At 41.7% G+C, this 27010-nt stretch overlaps 1 protein-coding gene across 1 annotated transcript in view; it reads right to left on the bottom strand.

Annotated features, from left to right (window-relative positions):
* Nucleotides 1–1640: 1640 nt before the first annotated feature.
* LOC144711289 (piezo-type mechanosensitive ion channel component) overlaps nt 1641–27010 on the bottom strand; it is a 56123-nt gene continuing 30753 nt past the window's right edge. The window contains exons 9-21 of the mRNA XM_078585238.1: nt 24520–24735; nt 24272–24449; nt 23852–23980; nt 18041–18214; nt 11480–11716; nt 9851–11344; nt 7346–9768; nt 6883–7278; nt 5089–5247; nt 3827–4321; nt 3581–3725; nt 2747–2891; nt 1641–2027 (exon numbers count right to left, since the gene is read on the bottom strand). Coding sequence (XP_078441364.1) covers nt 1892–2027; nt 2747–2891; nt 3581–3725; nt 3827–4321; nt 5089–5247; nt 6883–7278; nt 7346–9768; nt 9851–11344; nt 11480–11716; nt 18041–18214; nt 23852–23980; nt 24272–24449; nt 24520–24735 — 6327 coding nt within the window. The 3' untranslated portion in view covers nt 1641–1891. The remainder of the gene's footprint in view (nt 2028–2746; nt 2892–3580; nt 3726–3826; nt 4322–5088; nt 5248–6882; nt 7279–7345; nt 9769–9850; nt 11345–11479; nt 11717–18040; nt 18215–23851; nt 23981–24271; nt 24450–24519; nt 24736–27010) is intronic.

Here is a 27010-nt window from a genome sequence, read left to right as displayed (position 1 = left end):
CAGTTGAACATTCACAAATGAACACACGCAAATTGAACAGAAACATTTTCTTATACAGTTAGAATTTCTCACTGAACAGTTGAACATTTGCAAATCGACACAGACAAATTGAACATCAACATGAACAGAAACATATTTTTGAAGCTGTTTGTTTGTCGACAAACACTGAACTTCACATCCCCAGTTGGTGGGGCGTGATTCATTCCTTGAAATTTTTTTACTATGTTTTAATATCCTATATTGTAGATGATTCCTCCCCCAATTTTTTAAATAATACTGTCTTTTAATTAAATAGTTTACACTGAGCTTATAACTTCAGACCAAGATCGACCTACAAACCCTAACTACCAAATGAATTCTGAAAACAAACGTAAAAAACTGACCTCAATCGCTCTGGGTCATAAAAATCCCTTCAACCAGAGAAAAACTCGTTTCATAACAACTTTTGAGTAAGAGATCCATATATATCCTGCCTGAGAGATCGTAAAGACGCACATACACGATCAACTATGCATAATAAATTTTTAACTAAAGATTACTCTGCACACTTAAGTTCAAAAAAACATTTCAAAGGGATTGAGAAGTAAACAGGTCTATAGTTGGTCTTGCAAGAGTATTCCCTAGCCCTTCATAGTCGTTCATTGTTCCCCTAATCATATTTTTTCTTTACAATTTTTGTGTCTTAAGAACATTAAAGCACATTAATATCCTGCTTGGGAGGTAATAATTCGGAATATAATATATCCTCTAGCTTATTTTTCAGCCAGTTATTCCAGAAAATTCATGGACTAGCATTGACCTCATCATCCTAAAATATAGGAAAAAATAAATGAATTGGAGATGAGGTCACAACCTTGTTATATAGCAGATTGTATTTCATTGCTCCATTTCTTCTTGCACTACAGAAAGAGTTAATACATGCCCTATTGGTTGTGTTCTACTTCTCGTTTCGCTTGAGCACTGAAAATTGGCTGACTTTAGCACGATTCGTTAATGAAAATAATTAATCGAGTATATTCATATGCAATCATCACCACCTAGGGAATAGAAAGTTGAGCAATTCATACGATTAACTGCATGGTACTCTTGCAAATTTATGAATGAAAGATTAATGAACTAACGATGAAATTTTATGAAATTTATTGAATTACAATGAGCAAGTTTGTTTCATTAAAATGAGTAAAGAAGATTCATAAGTTTCTTGATCTTTTGAAAAGTAAAACAAGTGCAACCCTAGACATATTTTAACTGAAAAAAACATGTATAATATTACTTTACCCATTCAATTAACCCAAAGATTAGGTAAAAAGATGACGGGATTTTCTAGGCTTTATTCAGAAGAAGAAACAAAATTTCATCTATCAAGAATTAACTAAGTCATCCTAGCACTGCAGCAGCAGCCAATCCAATGCCATGCATCGAAAATATTTTGTGCCAAGGAAAACACTGATTTAAACATATTTCCTACAAAAATATGGGTATCAACACATTTTCTATAAACATACGACTGGTTTATTGGGTTCTGAGACCTTGAGAAGACATTAAACTGAATTAAATTACCTGGTTTCCGGGGAAATGGGTATACACTTTAAAATATGTATGACCCAGCCACAAACGTCCATACCATCCTCAAGCAGCCATTAATCAGCACAAATAAGATATAATAAAAAAACTTTACATCCCAGATTTCTCCTGAATAAATTATACAATGAGAATAATGATCTCAGAACAAACACCAACGAACTGACTGCACAAATGGATCTCTGGTCAGCTGTTTCCTTGCCCAAGGAAATTCATGAACCATTTTCCATAAATGAAGTAAAGGTTGACTTCATTCTTTCTCAAGCTTCAAATTGGATAAATGCCCATGCAGGGTCAATTTCTGAGATTGTTAGTCTGGTTTTGTATACTCGAGGAGCATATGAGGTGACCTATAAATTTTTACAAGAGTCCAGTAGAGGACTTCCTCGACGTCTAGTGCACCCTCAGCCCTTGCGGCATAAATATCTTCGCAAATAGCTACCAACCTGAAGAATAGTTATAGTTGTAAGAAGAAGATGGGAAAATACAACCCTTAAAAGGGAAATAGCCTGCCAGAAACCTTTATATTAAGTAATGCATATTCATGTGCTTTCTCATCTATATTCATATCCTATATCTAATTGATATTTTCCCATATATCATGCTCACCTTCTTTTTCTTTCATCGCTCTCTTTCTTTCCCTTCTATCTTTCCTCTCAATCTTTCTTTTGTTCTTCTGTCTCTTATCTCTCACTTAACCATTCTCTCTCATCTCTCTTCTCTCCACATCCAGTCTCTCACCTAGCTCTCTCTCTCTTCTGCCTCTCGTCTCCTACGCCAACCCTTCCCTCTATAATTTCTCTCCTCTCTCTTCTCTCTTTTCCCTCCCGTTTCTTGCGCCTAACCCTTCCCTCTATTAGTCTCTCTCCTCTCTCTTCTCTGTCCCCTCGTCCCACGATTCTCTATCTTCCATGCAGACGATAAAAACATGGTAGAAAATTCATTTAACAACTGATCTAAAATCCATTTTAATCCCTGGCGACCTACTAAACAGAGACGCTTAAACGATGAAACATAATCTCTTTCTGACAAATACAAACAAAAACAAGTCAATCAATAAAAACCCGAGAATGACAAAGTGAAAGCAGATAATAAATGGACGCTGATGGAATAATGATACCACTATAAATATCACCCTATTGAGGTAAGTAAATCAGAAGCATACCTATCACAGGATGGAAGATTTTCAAAAGGTATTCTCATCCTTAGATCAGAGCACTGGAGTCTAATAAATCGTCCGACAGCGAGTACAAAAGTAAGGTAAAGGCTCCAGATATTGAATTTACTGAGAGTCTCACCAAGTATACCCTCTGCAAAAACATCAGGGAAAAAGCTCTGATTAACAAAGAACATCGCAAATATTTGTGAAAATTAATGAGAAGAATGAGAGAGAAAACGCTCCAATTTTATCGGATGTCCCCGAAGCGACAGAGAGAGTAAACGCTCAAAAGTGCACTTATTTGAAGAACGTAATGCACAAGAAAATAACATATTGAAAGCAGTCAAGTTATATGATGTGGTGGAGTTCGTCGCCCCAGATGACATTGATACGGGATACTGACAGTGAATGATGGTTGATTAATAGCTGATGTTATCAATGCCGATTGAATCAACATCACCGTCAATGTCAACTAGGCCAGTTCTCATTGACGATGTTGGCATTGATGGGGTTGACAATTTTCTAACACTGTAATTTTTATTTTGTAGACGGTTGATGCTGATGGACGGGGTCAACCAGTCATGATACTCCGTGTCCACATAAATGTCATCATCAACGTTAAAAAAGGTCAATAATGGTGATGACGACTTTGACATTCAAGGGTGCCAAATCCAATTATCTTGGATCTTCATCGTAATACTGATTCTCAAAATAATTGCTTTCTTATATTTTTTGCACAATTGTAGAGTGGATAATCTTCATAGCAGAAGAAATTCCAGGACTCTCAAGAGAAAAAATAAATCACTTTCTCATGTTAAAACAAACAATCCAGAAACCTACGTGGCGGTGTCTCCTCAGAGATAACGATGGCCATTGGTCCAGTCAGGCCAGTGCATTCTTCTACATCTGGTGCATGGACATCACGGAAGGACCACCATGGAGGGCTTCCTTTCTTAAGAGAGATCTCACCATCCACAGAAATCCTCTGCAAGCAAACCAATCATTCAGATTAAATAAACATGTCATTACTGATTTTTCAATATTAAAATAATTAATCAACCGAAGAAAAAGGTATGAGCAGTTCACCGATAGTTTGAGAAGCCGCACTTCGCCTGAGCCTGTGACTTGAAAGAACCTTGAATAAATATCTTCTATCGTAAAGCTCACGTTAGCTCCGTTAAGAACATCTTTAACAGAGGAAGAATTCACACATAGAGAACCACAAGAAACTTCATACTTCACAGTTTCCTTTCCTTTTGGCCTATCCCGTGTCAAAAACCAAGAAAATACAAGTTGCATTTTGAAGTCAATTGAACCAATAAATCTATTCTGCACCACAGCAGGAACCGTCCATGTGGAGCTGGCATCCTCCTGGCAGCAGATCAACTGAATATCTCTCACATTGTAGGAGTTTAATAGGTTATCAGGGTCAAGATTGGCCTGAATATTTGCATAATCAACTCTTTGGCACATACTTGTATGATATAATGCCAATCTCCCGGCGTCAGTCTTAACGTCTATCTGAACCCTCGCATCCAGTATGGGGTTTTCAATGTTTGTAGGATTTCCACTGCTGTAAATCTGAAACATCACATTGCATCAAAAGTGATAACGGTGCACTGCAGTTTAGTTTTATTTTTTCTCAAGCTATCCATGCATATCACAATGATAATAAACTTCAAGATCAAACTACTAACGGGACTCGCAGACTCAGCCAAGGAAACTTGTTCATTGTTCATAACTGAGGGTGGAATATTGTTATTGAAATTAGGAGGCAAATGAAAAGAGACAAACATTGTTTTAATGGCAGAAAGAGTTGGAAATTCAGCGATGGCTTGATTTAGCCTCTTTTTGTAGCAAAGATCCCCCCATAAAATTCATGAATAAAAAATAATTTCACAAAAAAATCTACTCGGTAGAAATTGGGTTAGAATGAAACTCTTGTGAAGAAAATAAAATATTTCAAAGGGTTTGCAATTCAATTAATAATATTAATTATTTAAGAATGCATTATACGATGTATTAGATTTATCAAATGAATCATTAATTGAAAAAATACACAACTTGTCAGCAACATTTGATTTGATGAAAGTTCAGCAAATAAACTCACTACATTCTGGACCAGGATTGAAGTAACGTATTATATGTACCCAAACAATTTGACATATACTTCTGTGTAATCTTACGATTGGTTCACTTAATTGTGAAGCTTATGGCGGGAAATTATTTTGAATGTCAAAATGTTGACCAGATGTATCCAAACAGTTGACAAATTATCATAATGTCAAATATTATTAAAGATGAAAAAAAGAGAGATGCACGAGAAACAATAAAGAAATTGTCCTTACCAGCATAGGCGCCCAGATGACACAAATTAATATGAAGAACAAACAAATACCACTGCAGAATTTGGTCATCATGGTTTGCTTTTGTCCTGGCTGATGACCTGCTCTATTCAAATCTGTATCACATTTAACGAGATACAGACTTGCAGTGATATCCTCCAACTAAATTTAGAACAAAGAAAAAGTGAGGCAGCATAGTAATCAGGAAAGTCGGTATAAGGGCATGCTTTGTAAATAAGAAAGAAAACACATTATCTTAAAATAAAAGTTCTGCTTGTTAGAAGGAAGCAATATCACGCCTAATAATCTGAGAATTGGGGCTGAGACGGACAGGCCCAATACACTCTATGTATACACATTTGTCCCTATAATGAGAATATAGCGACTAGGTAGCAACAAATTCTGTGAAACCTCTTAACTCTGCATATAAGGACCTGGTCTTCATCAATGTCAAATGACATTGACAAATTTTTGTTGGTTGACGATGACATTGACCAGGTTACTATTGATGGTTGACGCTGAGAATTATCAGGTATAGAGATGATCGTGCAGTGCGGGGCGAATTTTTGCGCATGTTGTGCAAATTTTTGCTCGTACAAAACCCCCTGTGCGATGTGCAGTGCGAATTTATGTGGGGTAATTTGCACCGCACATGGCACAAATTTGCACAAATGATTGTGAGAGAGAGGAAGAGAGAGGAGCCAGCGTGAGAGAGAAAAATGTTAAAGTAAGAGAGAGGGAGAGGAGCAACAAATTCGACAGGGAGGGAAGAGTGAGCTGGAGAGAGAGAAGAGTGACAGAGAATGAGAAAGAGGAAGAGGGAGGAGAGCGGCTGAGAATGAGAGGGAGAGAAGCAATAGAGAGAAAAAAGATACAGAGAGCGAGAGGGAGAGAAAAGAAGGATAGAAAGAGCGAGAAAGATGAGGGAGCAAGAGCGAGAGAAGCAGAGAGAACAGCGATAGAAAAAGAACGAGGAATGAGAGAGAGAGAGAAGAGTGTCACAGAGAAAGAGAAGGGCGATAGAGAGAGAGAGAGAGAGAGAGAAGAGTGTCACAGAGAAAGAGAAGGGCGATAGAGAGAGAGAGAGAGAGAAAGGAGAGAGACGAGGGAGCGAGATTAAGAAAAGAGCACGAGAAGCTGCGAGAAGAGTAATAGAGAGAGAAAGAGGGAGAGAGAGGAACAAGTGAGAGAAGAGTTCGACAGAGAAAGAGAAGAGCAGACAGAGAAAGAGAAGAGTGATAGAGAGAGAAAGAGGGATAGACAGGAACGAGAGAGAGAAAATACCTCACTTGTGACTCCCTTAAAAAATTTGCACATTCGCACCGCACAAAGGTCTGTGCGATGTGCGGTGCAGTTCCCGTATACGCCGTGCGAAGTGTGGTGTATTTCCGTATACGCTGTGCAAAGTGCAGTGCGAAATTCATACCACACAGCACAATCACACACTTCGCAATCGATCACACGAAAGGACCATCTCTAATCAGGTATAACAGATGGCTGACACCATCAGTCAATGACAGGGGCCAACTTTGTGAAATTCCAGTTAAAAAATTCATCAACCCCATTAACATCAATATCATCACCTAGTTCTTTATGATGATGGTGTTTATGGAAATGTTCTGAGTATGAACAATTGACAGTGAGGATGCTGTTGAAGCCTGTTGATGTTGACAGCATCATTTGCAAATGTCACACTCCAATTTTGCCAAACTCTACTGCACATCCATGCGTGTTGCGGATAATCCAATATGGAAACCAAAGATAGAGTACAAGAGACACATTTACAGCACATCTTACCTTAAGCCAGTCATACATTGTTAATGATGTCAGTGTGCATGACCAATCCAGTACACAGCGAAGCTCATAAAGAAACGGAAGAGCACGATACAGTCTGAAGCCCAGATAGTTAATTTGGGTGACCTGACTTGTTAGGAACTGGCGGTACAATGTACTTTTATGGGGAATTCCATGTTGTATTTGTACTGCTTGCAACGCCAGAGACAGTGCTTTTGCGAGATAGATCGCTCGAAGGGCTAATCCTCCAAGATGTTGACGGGGCAGTTTGAGGTACCAAGCATATTCAGTGACGGAGTATGTAAATAAGACAATATTAAAAATATAAAATATGACTTTTGCGGTGGCAAATGAACAGAGGTAGATGATGCGGTCCAGCACAATTAAGAAAAACAGAGCCTGCAAAAAGAGGGTATCATGAGTTAAAAGTTTCAAGAATGGCTTTTTCAACGAAAAAGGATATTACCATCAAGATAAATACAAATTCTTTGGGGAATTGGTCTTCCAGCTGATAAACCTCGAGAAACTTGCTATTGTTCTTGATAATAGACTGGTAAAACATAGCCACCAGAAAAAAAACGGCCAAATCAGCACCAAAGATGTATGCGTACAGATCAATTTCTCTTTTACCTCCCCCTATCACTGACACGACATGATATGGGAACCCTCGCTCTTCAAAAATTCCTAAATTTTTTGCTTTAAGAATCTCTGCTGCTACATCAGATGCTGGCGTCAATGTCCAGGACCGCTCAAAATGGCTCCCCACTGAGGCATGAATAACTTCAAAGACTGCCAAGGCAATGTTTTCATGTTCTGTGCTTCTTTCAATGCTCTGAATCCGAACCCTGCTGGCACCTCGGTCAGATTTACACCTTTTTTCATCATGATTCTCCTCATAGATAACATCAAGGATTTCATTAATGCTTGATTCTATAGTTTCTGGCTGAATTCCATCCTCCGGCCACTTTTCTATATCCATTGAAATCTGGACAAAGTAAGGAGGCGTCTCGGATCCTTGTATAAGTGATAACCAGTATCTGCATAAATTTCTGACCAGGATTTTTGTTCCATTCACTATTGGGACAAAAAACAGCCAAACTCTGTCCTTCAAACATAAAATCGTGGAGACTCCATCATTAGTTAATCTTCCTCGAGAAAATCTAGATTCAGATATGAAATTCCACTCTCCGTTCCTCGGAGTAATTAAACTTTGTAGCAGCGTAAACATGTATACAAGAAAGAGAGGGAAATTATTCATAACAAAAGAGTTCGTAGTTTTCTGCTCTGAGAACCCTAGCCTTCGAAGAACAACAAGGTTAATCTTTAACTCACAATGCTGAATAGCAATCTGATAGCAGTATTGAAGCAAGATATAAACCTCTGTGTAGACCAGCATGATGAACCAGAAAAAGTAACTAGGACCGGAATTCACGCAAAGGGCATACAGAAAGAGAGCAGCGAGGTATACCATGGAAAGCACACCAAAGTTCCAAAGGAACACAAAAACAAAGCAGCAGTAACAAACAATTTCGTTGTTGGCTCTTATTTGTGACCATAGAAAATGAAAAATTTTCCCAATTTGAAGACTAGCATTGGGTGATCTTCCAATTTCTGAGTCAATGGACGATTTATACTCTGTCGTTATTGCTCCAAGACATATTTGGCTCTCAACTTCATCATATATCGCATCATTGTCAGGACAATGCCCAGAAGACTCTGAATCATCTTGTTCTATGTTCAGAAAACTAACTATATTGGTCACTGCTTGGTTACCGAGAGATTGAACTTGACAAACACCGTCTTCAATAAAATGTACTGCAGAAATCAACGGATTATCTTTTGCCTTGACCTTTTCCGTTGTATTTTCTGAATCTGGTTTTGCACGAGTGTCTCCTTCTGTCTCCTCAGTAATCTCACCAAGGAAATCAATGGGCTTTTTCTGAATTTTCTCATCATTCATACGTATTTCAAGCATTTTGGGCCCCAAAGAGGACAATAATTCTGGGCTCTTCTTATTATCACCATCTTGTGCAGAGGAAGTGCGCCTCCTCCGCCTTAAACCGTTCCTCTCTGAGGAGGATCCAATAAATTCAGGGGCGGAATTCATTCTTTGTAGATTGATCTGTAAATTAAGCATCTCGGCTTTCATTTTCTCCACTTGGAGATTTCTCTGACGTTTCACTTCTTGAGCCTTGCGGATGTGTCGAAGCTGAGCAGTTTTCCAAGAAGCTCTTTTCTCTTGTTCCCGCACAATGGACCCAATTTGTTCAGCCTCCAAGTACCTTGAAACGTAAAAGTACTCTCTAGAACAGAAGATGTATGACTGAAACGATACTAGGAAGAAAATGATGATCTCAACTAGGGCAGATCGTGATGTGATACGAAACCCATAGTCATACTTACGAAATCCAATCACTTCAAATGCACAGCCAGCCATCCGGCGTTCTCTCATTCCATTACCAATGTAGGGAGATTGACAAGCCAGAGAGAGAACTATCACGAGGAAGTTATATATCCGTAGATATCTGAAGACTTTGTTCTTCCTCTTGAGTATCTGAAGTCTCTTCGTGAAGAAGAACAGTGCAAAGAAAAGATAGCCAAAGTGCAAGATGTCATATTCAAGTGTCCCTGTAATTAATATTAAAATAAGCACTCCATCCAGCAAATGGCAGTAGGCATGTACCCTGAGATAATCGATGATTGTCCACATGCTTTTGGTCTCAAAAGAGAGATCCCGCCAAATTGTAGAAGACTTGAAATGTGACATCATCTGGATGTATTTTTGAGTTGTCACAACACTCACAGAATTATCAGACCGAAGCTTGAAAGAGGACATTATGAAGACAATATAATAACTTGCAAGCATTCGAGTATCATCAACAACAATACCTGCACGAACGAAATTGTCAAAAAATTAGAAATACAAAGGATATGCCAAAAAAAAAAAGGTAGGGGCACAATTAAATCATACCCAGCCAGCATTTTTTGCAGTAGTCAAAGTGTTGTTCGGAGACATCCCAGCAATCATGGCAGTGAATGTTTGTCTCGGAACTTGTTTGTGTCCAAGGGATAATGTCCTTCCACATGGCAAAATACTCGACAACAAGAATGGATGCGGAAAAGAAAAAGAATAAAGGCCACAGCTTACGAATTACTTCTCTCTTTAGAAGAATACATGCCGCAAGGGATATTACATAATAAACAGAAAAGACATTCAGCAAAGCAAAACTGGCAAGAAGTAGTGCAATCATGTTTAGCTCAAGTCCTAAGAGATTGAAAATGTTCTCCATCCAAAATCTGAAGTATATTTTCAGTGAGCTCTTTTGAGATTCAAGCCTCTCTTTACTTAACGCAAGGATCAACCTCTTACTCCATTTATGACTTTCTTTGAAACTTCCCCAATAAGAGTTACCTAGTTCGGGTCTTCTTGTGGGTGATATTTCTGTTGATGCTGATTCTTGATTAGAGTTTTCTTCTGAAATAAACTGAGACGAATTCTCTGTAGGATGTATGCCTTCTGAAACGTAGCTTAAATTCCTTATTTCAGGAAAATCCTGATGAATGAACAGCACACAAGGCTCGTCCCATTTCCCCAGATTTGGCTCCGGGGATGTCATCGTGTTCAACCAATGAAAGGTATTATATTGCAAAGTACAAGCCACTATAACCAAAACCTTTCCCCTTAACCCAGATTCAAAGCCCCAAAACCCTGGTTCAAACAACCGAAAGCCAAAAAACTGATACAAGCCAGAGAAGTCATCACCAGGAAGCATTCCATCCTCTTTACCCCAGATTTGGAATAAATATTCCAACATTAGAATAATGCCCGTATAAACAAGGAACAACTTCGATGGAATGCGAGAGATCTTTGGAAGAGTTGAGCAAGCAACTAGACCCAGTAAATACAAAAATCCAAATGCACTAATCCGAGTTAGAGAAGCATAAAACACTGCAATGGACAGTAGCTTATCTGAATGCCATATCAGCAGTCTTTTCAGAAAATCCAAGACCCCAGGTTCAGAAGGAACGTCCCTTGTTTCTGTGATTCTCCGTCGTTGCCTCCGTTCATAGCTGTATAGTTGCATAACGACCAAAACAGCCAAAGATTGCCAAACATTGCCAAAAAGTGAAGCAGAAGGATTGAACCCTAGATCATTATACAGATTTAAGACTTTGGACATAAGTGCCTGAAAACTAGTGGAAATGCTTAAGCTATATGTGAAGACAAACACACAGGTAGCATAGAGTTTCAACGGAAACCAGAGACGTCTCTTTGTCTTCTCCACAAGCTGTCTTCCTAATATCCAGAATAGAAGGAAAAATACATATCCAAATGAGATATAATTTGGAATTACAATATACACTGTGCTGAGAATAGTGAGAAACGCCACATAAGTGCCAAATGATCGATAGGCCGATAAAAACTTTCCCCCCACTTCACTCAGATAGGTTGCTATCCATTTTACTGAGGCAAAAAAGTAAACAAAATTAGATCAAACTTCTTGAAAGAAACGACCGACATTTGAAGAGGTGGGACGTGAATAAAATACTTGTAAAGAAGAGATTTTTGAAGTTTAAGGTAATGAACGTTAATATATACCCCGTCTGCTATCAACGGATTGGACGTCTCTTGACTCAGGTGACGAATAGACTGATAGAAGTAGTGACTTGTCCAAGCCTTCCTTGAGAATGCTGAATCCAAATGGGCGACAGGGAGTCTGCTGGACAATAGTGGAAAAGGAGAAAAGCATTTTGGAACCGTGATTCTGGACGGCACAAAAGCATACTAGTATGGCAATCTCCATATATTCTACCATAATCCAACGATTCTTGAGCCCTGAAAAAACAGAACATGTTAAATGCCAAATATGCAATAATTTTCCGTGAAAGACATAGGGATCGAATCATTATAGAATTTTTGCCACAATGTGCACAGAGATCGATTATTGCTTTCAGCGGTTCATTGCATGCGCATGTTTCAGACTAACATCCATAGCTGAACAAAAAGGCATGAAATGCTTACAGACCATCAGGGACAATCGAGACGATGAAGAGATGTATGTAGATCTACCTAGGCATCTATAGAAAAATGTTCTGAGAATGACTCAATTCTGTAATGCTCACAAAGCATTTACCTTAACAACTTTCACAATCATTAATTTGGTTTCAAGAGCCTTAAATACTTTATAGTCATATTGGGCCAATGATGGATATAAGCAATAACTGAGCTCCTGAGTTAAAAAGAAATAAACAGGAATAAAAGAGAAACCACTAGTCAACTACACTGATAGGATCCTCAACCTATCTAGGGGTAGTTTAGTCATGTTTTAGCTCTCAGGGGCATTTCAGTCATTTGGCTATTATGTATTTCGTTTAAATAGGGATGCCCTCCCTTTAGGACGGAATCCAAGAAGAACAAAGAAGTGTTCTTGTCTCCCATCTCCATGTCTAAGTCTGGTCTCTCTCTCTCTCCCTCAACGATCCCCTGCCCTCGTGATCGTCTCTACTTCACTGCGTCTTCAGGCAGCTCGTCCTCTGCCAATCCCTAACCCCTTTGTTCAGCCTCCTTTCGGATCCTTCCCGTTTCACCTCTCTACCCTAGGAACTTCTACCTCACCTCGTCCTCTACTCTCCTTCCGATATGAGCCTAGATCAAGGTTCGTATCAGAGCCAACCTACTCCATCTTCCGCTGCCACCTCCATGGACACCAAGTCCGAGCATTCATCCTCAAAGAGTGGGAGTGACGCGCTGGCGAAGGCCATCGCCACCAGTTTCGAATGACATGTTGCACCACTCTGATACCAAATGATACGAACCTTGATCTAGGCTCGTATCGGAAGGACGGTAGAGGACGAGGCGAGGTAGAAGTTCCCGGGGTAGAGAGGTGAAACAGGAAGGATCCGAGAGGGGCCGAGCAAAAGGGGGTAGGGATCGGCCGAGGACAAGCCGCCTGAAGACGAAGTGAAGTAGAGATGATCACGAGGGCAGAGGATCATTGAGGGGGAGAGGAAGACCACACCCAGATGTGGAGAGGGGAGACAAGAACACTTCTTAATCTTCTTGGCTTCCCTCCAACAGGGAGGGCATCCCTATTTAAAGGAAATACATAATAGAAAGAAAATAATAAGAGAAACAGGCGGGTCTAATTTTACACCCCCCTCAAGCTGGGTAAATAAATATCACCCATTTTCAGCTCGCCAGTGGAATGCCAAAACGCTGAAACAAAATAATCCTTTCAAGAAGAAATATCCTCATTGATTATCACAATACCACTTGATTGTTCATGTGAATATCATATGAAGATAATCAAGTATGCTCTTGAACTACATTACCTTGCAGATACCATGACCCATTCCTTTGAATTATCCCTCACACTTGAGTTGAAACTACAACTTTTTTTTACCACACCTTGGCATCAGATTGCCTTTGTATTTTTGAAAGTTGATAGGAAGATCAACTTAGATTGGTAATCCCCTCAATATGATAAGTACACAAGTAACCAGACAGGGGTCCCACAGCCTCTGCTCATGACTCTCTAGACCAAAATGATACAAGACTCACCATATTGTGTACAATGCCTTCCAATGACGCCACCCATAGATTAATATGTTAATCTGTTAAACCCTACAAGTTGTTTATTTGCTTTCCCTCCATGCACTATATTGTAATCGTATTGGGCCACCTGTTATTTGGCCCCAATACAAACTCTCTTCAATGCTTCCTGGCATTTAAGCCTGAAAGGACTAAGGAATAGATTACTTTGTCCGTACTGGCTCTAGGGTTTGATTCAACGGAGAAGCACATCTGTCCCCTACGCTCCATGATGGCATGTGTCTGTTGTCTTCACATGGGGTGTCTGTCTACTGTTGAGGCGTCTTCTCCCTTGGGATATTCGCCAGTGAAATCTGTCAACAAGAGGAGCCTTCTCCTGGCATTGTCGACACGTGCCTACTCTCTGTAAACTGCAAAACTCTAGCGATTAGCCCACCCTGAGTGGACCGATGGGGAAAAGCTCTTCCCAATTCTTCTGAACTGCACGTTGGCCTGCAGTTTTTAAGTTGCTCAATTCTTCTTGGGACAACTTGATATGATCCACCAGCGCGTCTGCGTTCAGAGGAAGGCGCAACAACAGCCCAGCCTGGTAACATCGGCCCAGCCCACTGTCACTCTGATTTAAAGCCTCACTCGTGAGACCAGCAGGGGAGAAGAAACCCTGTGAGCACTTCCTCCCTTCTCTCCTTCTAGCCCTCTCCTCTTCTATGTTCCTATCCCTCTCCATGATACCCTCTCGTTCTCTCAGGTGGACGTCGCCAGTATGCTTGCAGAACGCTCTCCTTCCCTGGCGATCCTTTGCTTCCCTCCTTACCATTCCCGTTCCTATCTTAACCCTGGGAACTTTTCATCTTCTCTACTCTCCTTGGACATCGATCTTGAATTTGAATCAATTGCATTACAATTTGGACGAATTACATTGTGCAAGATACGATCTCGGATTGGGATCGTATCACAATTCAGCTTCCATGGATGGCACAGTCAGTGCTATACCTGATGCTGACTTAAACCCTTGGGACTACGAAGCTTGGGAATCACAGTCTTGCACAAGATCTTATATCCTTTTCCACAGGTATCACACAAGGTGAAGTTCAGCATGACTTACCTCTCCCAATGGAGGCAATTTTTTGTTCTGACAATCAAAGCATGTTGCCTCAGCAAACACCTGGCAGACGACCCTATGGCTGAGACCTCTTCAGCCTTTGAAGCGTGAAATGCCAAGGAGGCCTTCATCCATAGCTGGCTTCTGGGATCAGATCTATGGGATCAGATCTACAAGAAAATTTCCCCGAGTAACATATGGTGAGTCCATGGATTGATTGACCAACCAAAACAAATGACTCAAGGGGCCACTCCACCAATGCCTGACATCTCCATCCCCTGGTTCTGCATCTACCACAAACGCTAATGCAACTCTTGACGATAGGATGCCTGCCGCACGACACCTTTTCTCTTTAGTGAGATTCTCATTTAACAGAATATCACCCCATCTCGGTATCCATACCAGCTTGCCATTGAGGGCAAGATAGTGCATGATGAACGTTGTTGGGAATAATAACCTGTTGAAGGTCCATCAAGAAGGCTTGAAGAGCTAGGGTCACAACAGGACAAGGTTCACAGCTAGTAAATATTTCTAAAAAAATTTGAGGTCTGTGCATCCACCTCAAGGAATTGCAAAAATCATATTAGGGAGGCTGGAAGTAGAAGGTGATTTGATGCCTTAGCCCCCATCAAGGTCTTGAATGACCTAGAAGATGTCAGAATCCTAGCACAAGAGGAGGAAAGAGAGTGATGTCATAGAGAGACCTTTGCAGAGGAAGATAAGGTGGATATAGATTGGCAGCAAAGATCAAGACAATTGTGGCTGAAGAAGGGTGATGCTAACACAAGATTCCTTCATCTTATGGCAAATGACAGGAGTACCAACCAGATTTTGATCGTGCAAGCAAGAAGTCAAGAGTATATGGGAGCCCAAGCCGTTGGCAGAGCGTTGACAAATCTTTTAAAACCTTTTCTCGGGAAGGGGCCAAACATAAATGGAGATGGAGTGGAATAGAAGCAACTCGGCTGAGGTCAGCCCAACAGGGAGAGCTGTTGTGCCCCTTCTCAGAGCTGTTGGACCTAAGTATGACTAATGACCCACTCTTCCTCAGTGCAAATGAATGGGGAGCTTGAAGGGGGCTGGATTCAGCTGTAACGAGGGGTGAGACAAGGATGACCTCTAGCACCGCTGATCTTTGTCTGGGACACCCCTGAGATGGTTGGCCAGAGTGCCATCCAGGGGGGACGATTGGTGTTGCAATGACACATATATCAATACCTATCAAGATATGAATCCCTATAACGATAAGGTTTCAGTCTCAACAATACTCTTCTAGCCCTGAAATTACCACTGGGGATCAGAAAGTGCATGGAAGGTCTGATGAGAAGATTCCGATGGAAATGCCAAGGGCCGGAGGGGGCGCTTGTAATAGTCTATCCTCTGGTGCATATGACGACTTGTTCAATATGAGGGTCATTCATTTAAGTACTAAAATATCACCTGTTTCCATCCAAGATCTGAGCAGCACAATGCCATTTCTGTCTAAATCGCAAAATAAATGAGCTTCTACATGAATAATTTCTAGAAATTCATGTCCTGGGATATAGTGTGCAGTCCACTCCCTTTGGGGGCTAGGAATATTGAAAATGCAAGACTTGAACATACCATAACTGACCAAATGAGTGAGCAGATTTATGAGATCGTATACAAATATGGCTGCACGGTTACTGAAGGACATTTGTGGATCTCGCTCGGACTGGGAGAGTCTAGCTGCTCTGGTCTGGTACATCCTCTACATTCTGGTAGGGGCTGAGGGATACATTTCCTCAAGTCTGAGAATTCTTTGAAGCCAATTTTGGGGATGGCACAGCATTCTGATTTTGGCTAAACGAATGGACCTCTCTAGGCACTTTAAAGTCAGAACTCCACGCCTGTTCACCCTTACACAAACCCCTAATGCGCTGGTCTTTGAGTGTTGGGATGCCGCATGTAATCTATGCTTGGTCAACACCCTATCAAACCAATAAGTAGAATCTAAGAGGATGCAGTAGAACCTAATTCACCTATGTCCATTGGGAAGGGCACACGATGGATAGAGGTGGATTGGGACATCCTTCTCTGTTGGGGATGCTTACGCAAGGGTCAGCCACAAACACAGGGAAAATACCGAGGACTCTTTGCACTTGTCGCATCATATGGTGACAAAAGATCCCCCTGAAGGTGAGGATATTTTGTTGGCTGCTTCTCCGATGAAGAGGTGGCTCCCAGAAGCTTCGAGAGAGTGTGATGTGCACAAGCAGCAAAGAAGGCTCCCCCCATCTCTTCTTCGAAGGCTATTTTGCCCAATCGGCAAAGAAGACTCCCTCCATCTCTTCTTCAAATGCTCTTTTGGCCGAGCAGCAAAGAAGCACAACCCACCGATTATCATCCGACTGCTCCTGGACTCCCACTTTCTGTTTCTGAATGTTGTTGATCCATCACCTCCCCTTTGCTGCTAGATGGAAGAATCTCGTGTTCATGTCCCCTGCATGTAGCCGTAGTTGTCTGGACCCTTGTCACCAGTTCATCTCAAGTATCCTCCAGGTCATCCAGTTCTTTGATCCTGTTCAAGACCTCTCTTCTGGTCTGTTCTCGTGTGTATGCTTGCAGACCTCCATGAGGTGGTGCCGAAGCACGTGAATTCTGGCGGCTTTTGTTTCTGTCTCAGATCCGAGACATGTTTGTGCTGACCACTTCCTCTCTACCTCATCCTTGAAGCCAGCCACCTGTAGCCACGGCTGGTCTAGCTTGAAATAGGTGGGCCTTCTGACTGCCTCATTTCTAGCCCATACAATTGGGGTATGGCCTTATAGTGGGCATGGGAGTGATCTCACACTTGATAAAGGGAAGTGCTATGCTAGCTCTACTGAACAAGAAAATTGGTCCAATCTCAATATCCTCTTGAGGCCCATTGTGCTTCTCCATATACAAGTACAGTCTGTGGGCCCCATTTCATGGAGTGATAACTCTGAGATGAAAGCCCAACCATCCTTCACGTCGGCCTCTCTCCCTCCAGCGTTGCTTGGATGGTCCCTTGCTTCTATCATCACATTAATCTCACCTCCCATCAGTATCAGGCGCCCTCGGAATGCGCCAACTAGATCAGCAAACTTTCTCCAAAGATCGCTTCTCCGTGTGACATTTGGTGGATCATAGACATATGCTACAACCATCTCAAAATTATCATTCATACGTTTCAGCTCGACTTCTCAAGCAAAATTATCGTTCATACGTTTCAGCATTCAAGAGAGTCGGGTTATTATGGTATATATGTACATTTACACTAGGTTAGTAGGTTAATCAGCATAATTGACCCATTAGCTTAAGTTGTATAACACATTTAAAGAAAGGATTCAGGACTACTTTTCTTCATTCCCATTTTTCTCTCTGCTGGTTGACCACACTTCTGCAACGCTCTCTCATGCTTTGAATGAACAAAAAGTACTGACTTTAGGACAATTCATGAGAAAAAATTATTTAATTGATATTCGAGTAGAGAATCAATATCAACCCTGAGAATATGATACCTGATTGTGAAAAAATCATCTGAATCATTGGGCCACATCTATCCATCATGCTGGAAATCAAATTAAGTCGTAGGATATAAAGAAGAGTAAAATGTATCTCACAGTAGATAACCATCAACTTCCGTATATTTATGCTGATTGAATGGCTCAAAAGATAAACCATAAGAAAAATGCCTGTACAAAATTCATACAAGAGAAAAATATTTAGATCAACATAAGAACTTCATTTCGGCAAAGTAAAGTGAGTCATTCAATAAACATCAATATTAAAGTCAAAAGGATGTTCATTATCATCCCCATAATCCTCTATTACCTAACTTTTGTTTCGGATAAATCAAACATACACCACTGGATGTAACATACCCGAGGAGCTACAAATTACAGTTATACCTAGGTAAAGAAAAAAGCAAGAAAGAGAAATAAGTGAAAAGATGGTAATAAAATCCATTGGCAGAATAAATAAGGGAAATAAAAGAAAGGCCATAAAAGGTATGAGAAGTCTGAAAACATGTTTTAGGAGTTCCACATGCCAATTTGCAGTGGCATATGTGCTTTCTTTATATTATTTTACTTAACATCAAATGTTACCATTATTCTACTATAACATTGGCTGTGGTACCATTGGCTGTGGTTACAGAACATTACAGACCAGTTAAAGTTTTTTTTTGAAGAAATACAGACCAGTTAAAGTAATCAAGGATTTCATATCATCTGTCACTCACGTTGGCTTCTTCAATTTCAACCCTGATGTGACACACTTTAGATCTGTGCAACTGATCATTCTTAATCTGTGTTGGGTTATATCATGGACACTGATGACTAAACTACATCCCTTACGATTTTTCCCTCGAGGCTGTCTATTCTGTCAACACCAGAATTGAGTCATTGGAACTATCCTCTGCATCCCATAACTCTTGAATTTTATTTATAAGACTGAATCTTCATCATTGGCATAATACATTCAAATTACGTTGAAACTGAAGCTTATGAAGCATCTTTTGGAAGCATCGCCACTTAACATTATGATCATTTCTCAATTTTGTAGGCATTGTTCACTGTTGGGTCCTTGACATCATCAGTCCATCCTTTGCTGATGAATTATTATCTCTCCATTCAGCTGAGGGGATATGGGACGCTGCTCAAGAATCTCATTTGAAAAAGAGCAACTTGGCCATTATCTATTATCGTGTGACTCGTTCCACAAATTAGGTCCAAGACCAGCTGTTTGTTCACTAATATAGCACCAAATTGACTTCTCTCTGGGCCAAGTTGGATCCTTAGATGCCTCCTTATTCCGACTCGGTTGATCATGGGTACAGTCTTCAACTGTGCCTTCGAGGGATATTACCATCAAAAGGCCACAATTACTCTCATCTGTCTGCTTAAAGCTTCTTTATGAGTAATTATTTCAACTTTGATGAGTCTTTTGGTTTCCTGGTTCCTTTATTCCTCCAATTCTCAGTTTCCATTCTGAACCTTCTTATTTCAAATTACCTTCTTCCCTGCATCTTTCCTCTATAGATCCTTTGTCCACTCTGCCTACCTCTTCTCCACCACGGAAATTTGATGCAACCACATACCATTGACTCCACCTCCGTAATCAACTGTCTCTGCCTAATGACCTGCAGATCCTGACACCTGTCTGGCCCTTGTTGAGCTACTTACTCCTCTTCCCTCATGCAATGATCTTCCCACTGCTCTCTGCAAAGCTCCTCAGGCCTGTAATTCAACCACCATTTGTCCTTTGGCCAATTATGTATCCTTTCATCATCTCTCTCTTGCTACGTCTTTCTCATGACTCTCAATTCTATAGTCAGTCTGATGACTGTGGATGCAACACTGGGTTCTCCTGAGTGGTGTGATGGCATGGAAGAGGAACTTACTGCCTTGGACAAAAACCAAACTTGGAATCTTATTTCCTTCCCTCTAGTCTAACATTTGGTCAGTTCTTTGAGTCTATGCCATCAAGTATGAGACTGATGGGTCTCTTGAACAATACATGGTCACACCCTGTGGTGAAGAGTTGTACTCAGCAGTCTGGTGTTAATTTCTGAAGACGTTTGCCCCTATTGATAAGCTGAATACTCTTCACATGCATGTTTATCTTGTAGCTCATCATGGTTCGCCTCTGCAAAAATGTGACATCAAAAATGCCTTTCTCCATGGTGATCTCAAGTAGAGATGTATATGTCGTTGCTTCTCAAATACGCTGCTCCTTTCGCATTTCTCTTGGTCTACCATCTCAAGAAGGCCCTCAGTGGCTCCAGCCAGTGACCTTTGGTTCGGTTTGCCACTATATGTGCTCTATGAAACTATTTGGCTATTCTTAGTACCATGGTGACAGTACCCTTTTTAAGTTTATTGCCGCATTCAATTTGTCTTCTTAAGTTTTGCCGAGGAGTGAAAACTGGGGATGAGGCATCATCAGCAATTATGACAGCACCAAACAGCTGGACTGATAGTGGCATCCTTAATCCCAACCGGAGTAATGGTTATGCTCGTGGACTTTTAGTATAGATCAAGATGGTGCTACTTTTATGGTGTCTGCCAAATGCCAAAGCAAAGATCGACCAATTGTCCACTCCCAAGGAACAAGGATTTAAATCTGTATTCACAAGGTAAACAAATGGCTACTTCCACTGGCAGATGGAAAATGGGTACATCATGCCAACCAACTGTCATGAACTTTATTCAAAAGCTAAGCCTCCAGAAAGGCTATTTCCCATATATGGTTGCCTCTAAAGATCAAAAGAAGTGTTGAACAGTCGGATGATATGGAGGATAAATGAAGCCTAGTGAAAGATGAGACGAGGGAAAGGCTGGAGTGTAAGGTGTTGGAGGAAGATCAGAAGCTAGCACAAGATTCGAGGCAGAGATCATGACAACTATGGCTGAAAGAGGGCAATGCTAACACAAATTTTAATCTGGAAGTGAATGGACGAATGGGATAGAAACAAATATTGGAGGTGCAGGTGGGACATCAGGAATAGGAAGGGGCACAGAGTGTGAGTGGCGTCCTAATGGACCACTCCAGGACCATCACCAGGCATGGATCTGAAGCCAGAGGCGATGGAGTGGTAGAGGAGGCAACCAGGGTGACATGCAAGCAGCAAACCGCTGTAGTGAGGCCTATCTCTGTGGACAAGGTGAGGGAGGCAGTCGAGGGGTTGAATGGAGAAGGGGTCCCTGGCCCAGACAGATTTCCGATACTCTTCTTGAGTGAGTTCTGAGAGTTGGTGTGGACAGAAATTGTCAAAAGGCCGGAAGAGTTCTACAGCAGCAACTGTGGACTCGAGTGCATCAGTCACTCACATCTCTTCCTCTTGCCCAAGTGGCAAGGGGTCATCCATGTTGGTATTTTCAACCTATCTTGCTATCAACTTATAGTTATCTCATCATTACGAAGGCTTGGCTAACAGGTTAAGGGGGTGATCGCAGATCTAGTTGGGCCTAAGGGCAGGTAAAATAATAGAGTCATGGAAAAAAGCGGGTCCATGGGCTTCATGCCAAAAGTCAACTTTGAAAACGCATGATTCCTCGTGTAGGAATTTTTTTATGGTCTCTATGAGGAAGAGAGGCTTTCCCACTGAATGGGTGGGATGGGCGCAGCATTGTGTTACATCCCATTCTTTTTTGATTTTAGTGAATATGAGCCCAGAGGGGAATGTTCCATCTGCAACACAGAGTCAGACATGGATATCCATTAGAAAATCACTGAAGCTTTAGCTACAAGCACCCTTAAAGCATGTGATGCCGTTGACCCTTAAATCATTGTTGACAAAATGGGTGGACAAAATTATGCGGTTGGAGGAGGAGCTTGCCCTAACCATCCTGAAGGAAAGTCATGAATCAGAGCTGGATTGGGAGTGCATGGTGTTCGAGTTTGAGGGGAATCTCTGCTTTGGCATGGCATGAGAAGACCACATATTGCTTGATTGATTAGTTGGCTAGAGACACCTCATAAGTGGAGTTTCCATCACTTTCCACCCTTGCATGAATCCTCCCACCATGGTCAGAGAATGTTGGGATAATTCATGGAATTTGATCTTAGATCAGATCATAGGTGGAAGAATTGATGGACATGCAACAGGAGCTCTCACATCTTAGATCTTTGAAGGAGACACAAGATAGCTGGGAATGGCGGGATGCCTACATGAAGATCACAGGGAGAGTGAAAGGATCCAACAACCATTACCACAGGTGGCCCATTTTTGAAATAGAAATTTCCCATAAAGGTGCCACTTCTTTGTTGGTTCTGAATAAGGCAAAGATTTGTGACACTCAGAAAAGGAATGTTATCAGACGCCTCAGTAGAATGTGTTATGTGCACAAGGGGAAGGACAGCTTCGACACTCAACGTTCTTCATAATGTGCAGTCCCCTGTGGCATACTGGTTTAGAAGGGGTTAAAGGGGGGATTTTGGTCATCATACATACTAACAGTTCATTTATTTCAATATCATTAAAATAATCACCGCTCTTGGGTGATCTTCCTTATTCTTCTTGGAAAAAAGAGTCTTCCACAACGAGGGTCTTTCGCAAGTCAGAACCGAATGACTATGGGTTCTACTTTCTGTTCGTCACAGACCTATAACAAGGCAAACATTCGGGTTAAAAGAAAATGGGAACACACATTATCCTCTACTTTCTCACACACTTCTCTTTCAAAACTGATCAAAACATATTTCAATAAGCTCCTTGTGAGGACTTACCAAAAAAGAGATCCGTGTGCACCTTAAAGATCTTTCCACATGCCATTAAATGAGGCATATGTCAACCAGGCATAACGATAGAGAATGGAGGAACATTGGGTTCAAGGAGCCTGATCCTGGAATTACAAGAGAGGGCAGCCTGCAGGTTCATATAGCATCAAAAAGTCCCATTGAAGGTGCGGTTTTTTGGGTGGATGCTAGCAAGGAAACGATTAATGACAAAAATCTTTCGCAAAAAGTTATAGCCAGATACTTCGTCGCAATGTGTGCTGTGTTTGAATGGGGAAGAAGATTACAACCATCTTTTCTTTGAATGCTCGTTTGCTCGCACAGTTTGGGCCAGCCAGTTACTCTCAAGGATGAAGGTGACATTTGAACATGCCTTTTGGGATTCAGCACGACATTTCGTGGGAAGAAGAAACAAGGAAGGGGGCCGAGAGCCGTGTTGTGGGCGACCTGGCTACATAGAAACGAGGTGTTGTTCACAGGAAGAAGGGCTTCTACCGATGGAGCTATACATGAAGCAGAAGGACTTAAGGCAGCATGGTCCTTGCAAGCTACGGGAAGCGAAGGGAGATTTTGATGATGACTTATAAGCATGTAAAAGGCCTGTGAGGTCCTGACGGGAGGCTCACCGATTCGTCGGGTGTTCATACCTCGTTATAGATCAAAAAAAAAAAAACAAGAGAGGGCAGCCGAGAGTAGGAGAGGACTGCAATACTAAAGAGGCCTGTGAACACAAGGAGAGGAGTCTACCGACTGGTCCAGTTCTCCCTTTTATCATCGTTCATCTACCTAAATCATTCTTCCAATTTATTCCTTCTTACCTAAGTTTATCACTGAGTGGGTTAAACATTTGAACAATGATTGAATACTACTACTCTATCGTTGATGGATTTCTTGGATGGCGTCCTTTTCCCTCTTGGATAGAGTTAACCACAAAAAATAAAACTTGAAGTGTTGCTATCAATTTATTTAACAACCGAGAATACTTCTTGGATTCTTCTTTCTTTCACAATAATTCTCTGATTATAAGATGTTTAAATGAAAAAATGAAAGCATTTCATGTCATAATTCAATTTAAAGCCTATCAAACATACCATAAACTGCATGAATAAAACCAGGCTTCAGTGCCAGAAGAAATATCAGACCAAGGGTTATGGCACGAGAGACTTTGCGAAGGCCCCAAGCAAATGTAGCGATGATCAATACCTTGACATTTTCTTCCTCTGTGTCCAAATGAACAGAATATGATTCGAACCACAAATATGCAAGAGTAATGTAAGAATCAACTCAAGTTCAAGATTTTGTTATAAAAACCAGATAACCAGTAAGGCATATCCATTCATAAAAACTCATTTCATGGAAAAAGAATTCCAAAAGATAGAGACAAAGGAAAATAGAAAATGATCCAGTTCAAAAAATAAAACATCAAATAAACCAAGAAATATATGTCATCTATTAAATGTGAATGTCCAACATCCATTCAAAATTTTAATATAGGCATTGAAACCTCTAACCTTCAGAAGAATTTTCAACATTTAAGGATTGTTGATCTCCATTTGAAATACACAAGAAAACAGAATTATTAACAAGATTGCCGACAGCCACTAGAGCGCCAAGACAAAACTGTGCAAGCAAAAAGAAGCCTGGAATAGAATAGTGCCAGAAACCAATTGTTTCCCAGATCTCCATGTCCTGAAAATTACTAATGTTAGGTTCAACTAATCAGAAATAAGAAAAAGGTTGTACGAGGACGATAAATTACCTTTGAAAGTTTGGTGTTGAGAAATGAGAATGCCACATTAAAGACATAAGTACACGCCGCCCAGAGCAAAATAAATATAAGTAATAAGCCATTCAACTGATGTAAGTCAAACAAGGAGGGAAAGGCATACAAAATGTAACCAACATAGGCTAGCAAGCCAAAAGCACATATGCTTGCAAAATTGAAGCTCCAAAATGCAAGAGCAATTAACAATACCTGCATATTGAGCATCAAACTTTCAAAACTTGATCAAAGATTGATCGATGCAACATCATACCGATCAAAAACATTTACATCCACACAAAGAATACCCAGAAACAAACTATAATGTTACAAATAATTTACGCAGTTACTTTGTTCTGTTTTCAAAGTACAAAAGTTCTGGCAAGATGAATGTCAGCTCTATAATGAAACTAGCCGCTGGCACAACTGTGTGACAGCAGCGGCGGCAGCGTTGGTAAGTGGAGCTGGCTCAATGGTGTGACGGCGTGAGGATTGGAATGGCACAGATGATCACTGTAGGGAAGCATAGTTGTAAGGAGATCAGTTGGGGTGGCGCACTTGGAACAAGATCGATGTAGGGCTGTGGCTGTTGGGTTGCTGACTATATTCTTGCCACAAGGTTTGCTGCCACGACAGAGCCTGCTCAGTACAGCAAACATGAGGGCTATTGCGACCAAGGCAGCAGTCTGACACGATCAACGGTAAGTATCATGGACTACCCCCCCCCCCTCTTCTCTGGGACCTAGTGATCAGACAACGAGGAATCAGGAGGGAGCAGCGACGGAGGAGGGACAACCCTCCAGTAGGACCCTACAAAGGACATGAGGTGCAGATACCATACCGGAACAAGGGCCTACGAGTACCAGGATGGGGGTGGCGCTGGCAAGGCCAATGGCTTGGTAAACTTTTTTCATAGCTCACCAAGTGGGAGACAAAGTGCGCACCTGAGCAATGAATGAGTCATTGTCCACATGGACCACAAAACAGAAACAGGTCGTTTCCATCCGGGCCCCACTAGAATGCCAATACACAATGGACAGGGGGGGGTTTGGGCTGGGGTAGATAGCACATGTTGCCCAACTTCACTAAGAGCCCACTAGAGAGGATTGGAGACTTGGAGGTGCAACTAAGAGGACCAAGGCATAAATCGAGAAGAAGGCCTGGGTGACAGTTGAATCCCGGCGCATCAGGGCTGCACCATCTAAAAGATATGGGACTTCAGATATCTATTTCTAGGTCATTACATGATACTCTCCAATAGTATCAATTAACAATGTCAACCAAACAGAGTATATCTTGAAGGCTCCTCCTTTCAGGTCGAAGCTCCTTCTCGATCTTGGGCGGTTCCTCCTCTCAGGTGACACTCCTCCCTCCAGACCAGCAGGCGAAGACGATCTCCTGCTGCTCCCCCCTTCTCGACTTCTAACTGTCGAGCCACAACTTCAAGAAAATGAGTAGTGTCCCATACCTGAATTTCTTCCTTTAGTACTTCTTGGAATAGAGTCTATCATTACACCAGGGAATGTGTAGGAAGTCGCCGATCTGTCGGGGAAGTAGAGGAGTGGGCCATCGGTGTTATGTCTGCTAACAAAGAGAATGCAGGTCAAATGACAGGATGCCGTGGAGGCCACAGCTAGCAGAGCTGGGTCTAACTCACAAGGCGAGGGGCTCAGATGTGGTGGGGAAGGCAGAATCAAAAAGCAACTTCCTTTAGGGGTGCATGACTCAGGATGTGGAGTGCAGAAATATGGAAATTGGGTGTAGGGGCTTTCTTTCGGCAAGGCATCTCCATGGCAGCATATGTGATGCTTTGTGGCTGGATATAGAGAGACCAAGGGAACAAGGAGGTGAGGTGGAGAAGGTTGCTACCAGAAGACTGGGCCTTGGGGGGATCCGCAACGACTCATTTCATCGAAGCTAGGGGAGTTCCAATGGGCTTTGAGACACTGCATAAGTTGGAGGGTATGACCATGCCATTTCGGCAATTCCAAGGTATCTTCTCAACCGGCTTGGCATCTTGGGACCTTAATGTGGTGGTCCTAAAAGTGGAGGTGACGGAAGGACTCCAGTCACCAAGTCTGGCCTGGATCCGAGGCCAGGAGGGTAATTTCACGGCCCATTTGATGGTGTGGCCACTTCTGCCAGCATCACTGACAGCAAGAGAACCCAACACACAAAGTGAGTTACCTGAGGAGACAGCAGGCCAAAGGAAAGTAGAGGCAAGTAATGTTGGAGACAATCTCTGAGTTTTTGCAAGCTGTTGTTCACACTCGTTGCCCACACAACAGACCATTCTATGTCTGTGTTTACAGCATCCCTCTGCTATGAGAGGGACGGTTTTCCTTCACTCCCATACACCGCAGTCTGTCGCACAGCCACCACAACAGGGCCCAACCTCTGCTGCCTCACACTGCTCTGCTTCTCCCCACATCTGATCATCCGCCGTTCAAGGCTACCTCCGCCATGAGCACCGTAGTGACTCACAGCC

Source organism: Wolffia australiana, chromosome 1 (genome assembly GCF_029677425.1).
Source record: "Wolffia australiana isolate 7733 chromosome 1, ASM2967742v1".
Lineage (NCBI taxonomy): Eukaryota > Viridiplantae > Streptophyta > Magnoliopsida > Alismatales > Araceae > Wolffia > Wolffia australiana.
This window is presented reverse-complemented; position numbering and strand designations above follow the sequence as displayed.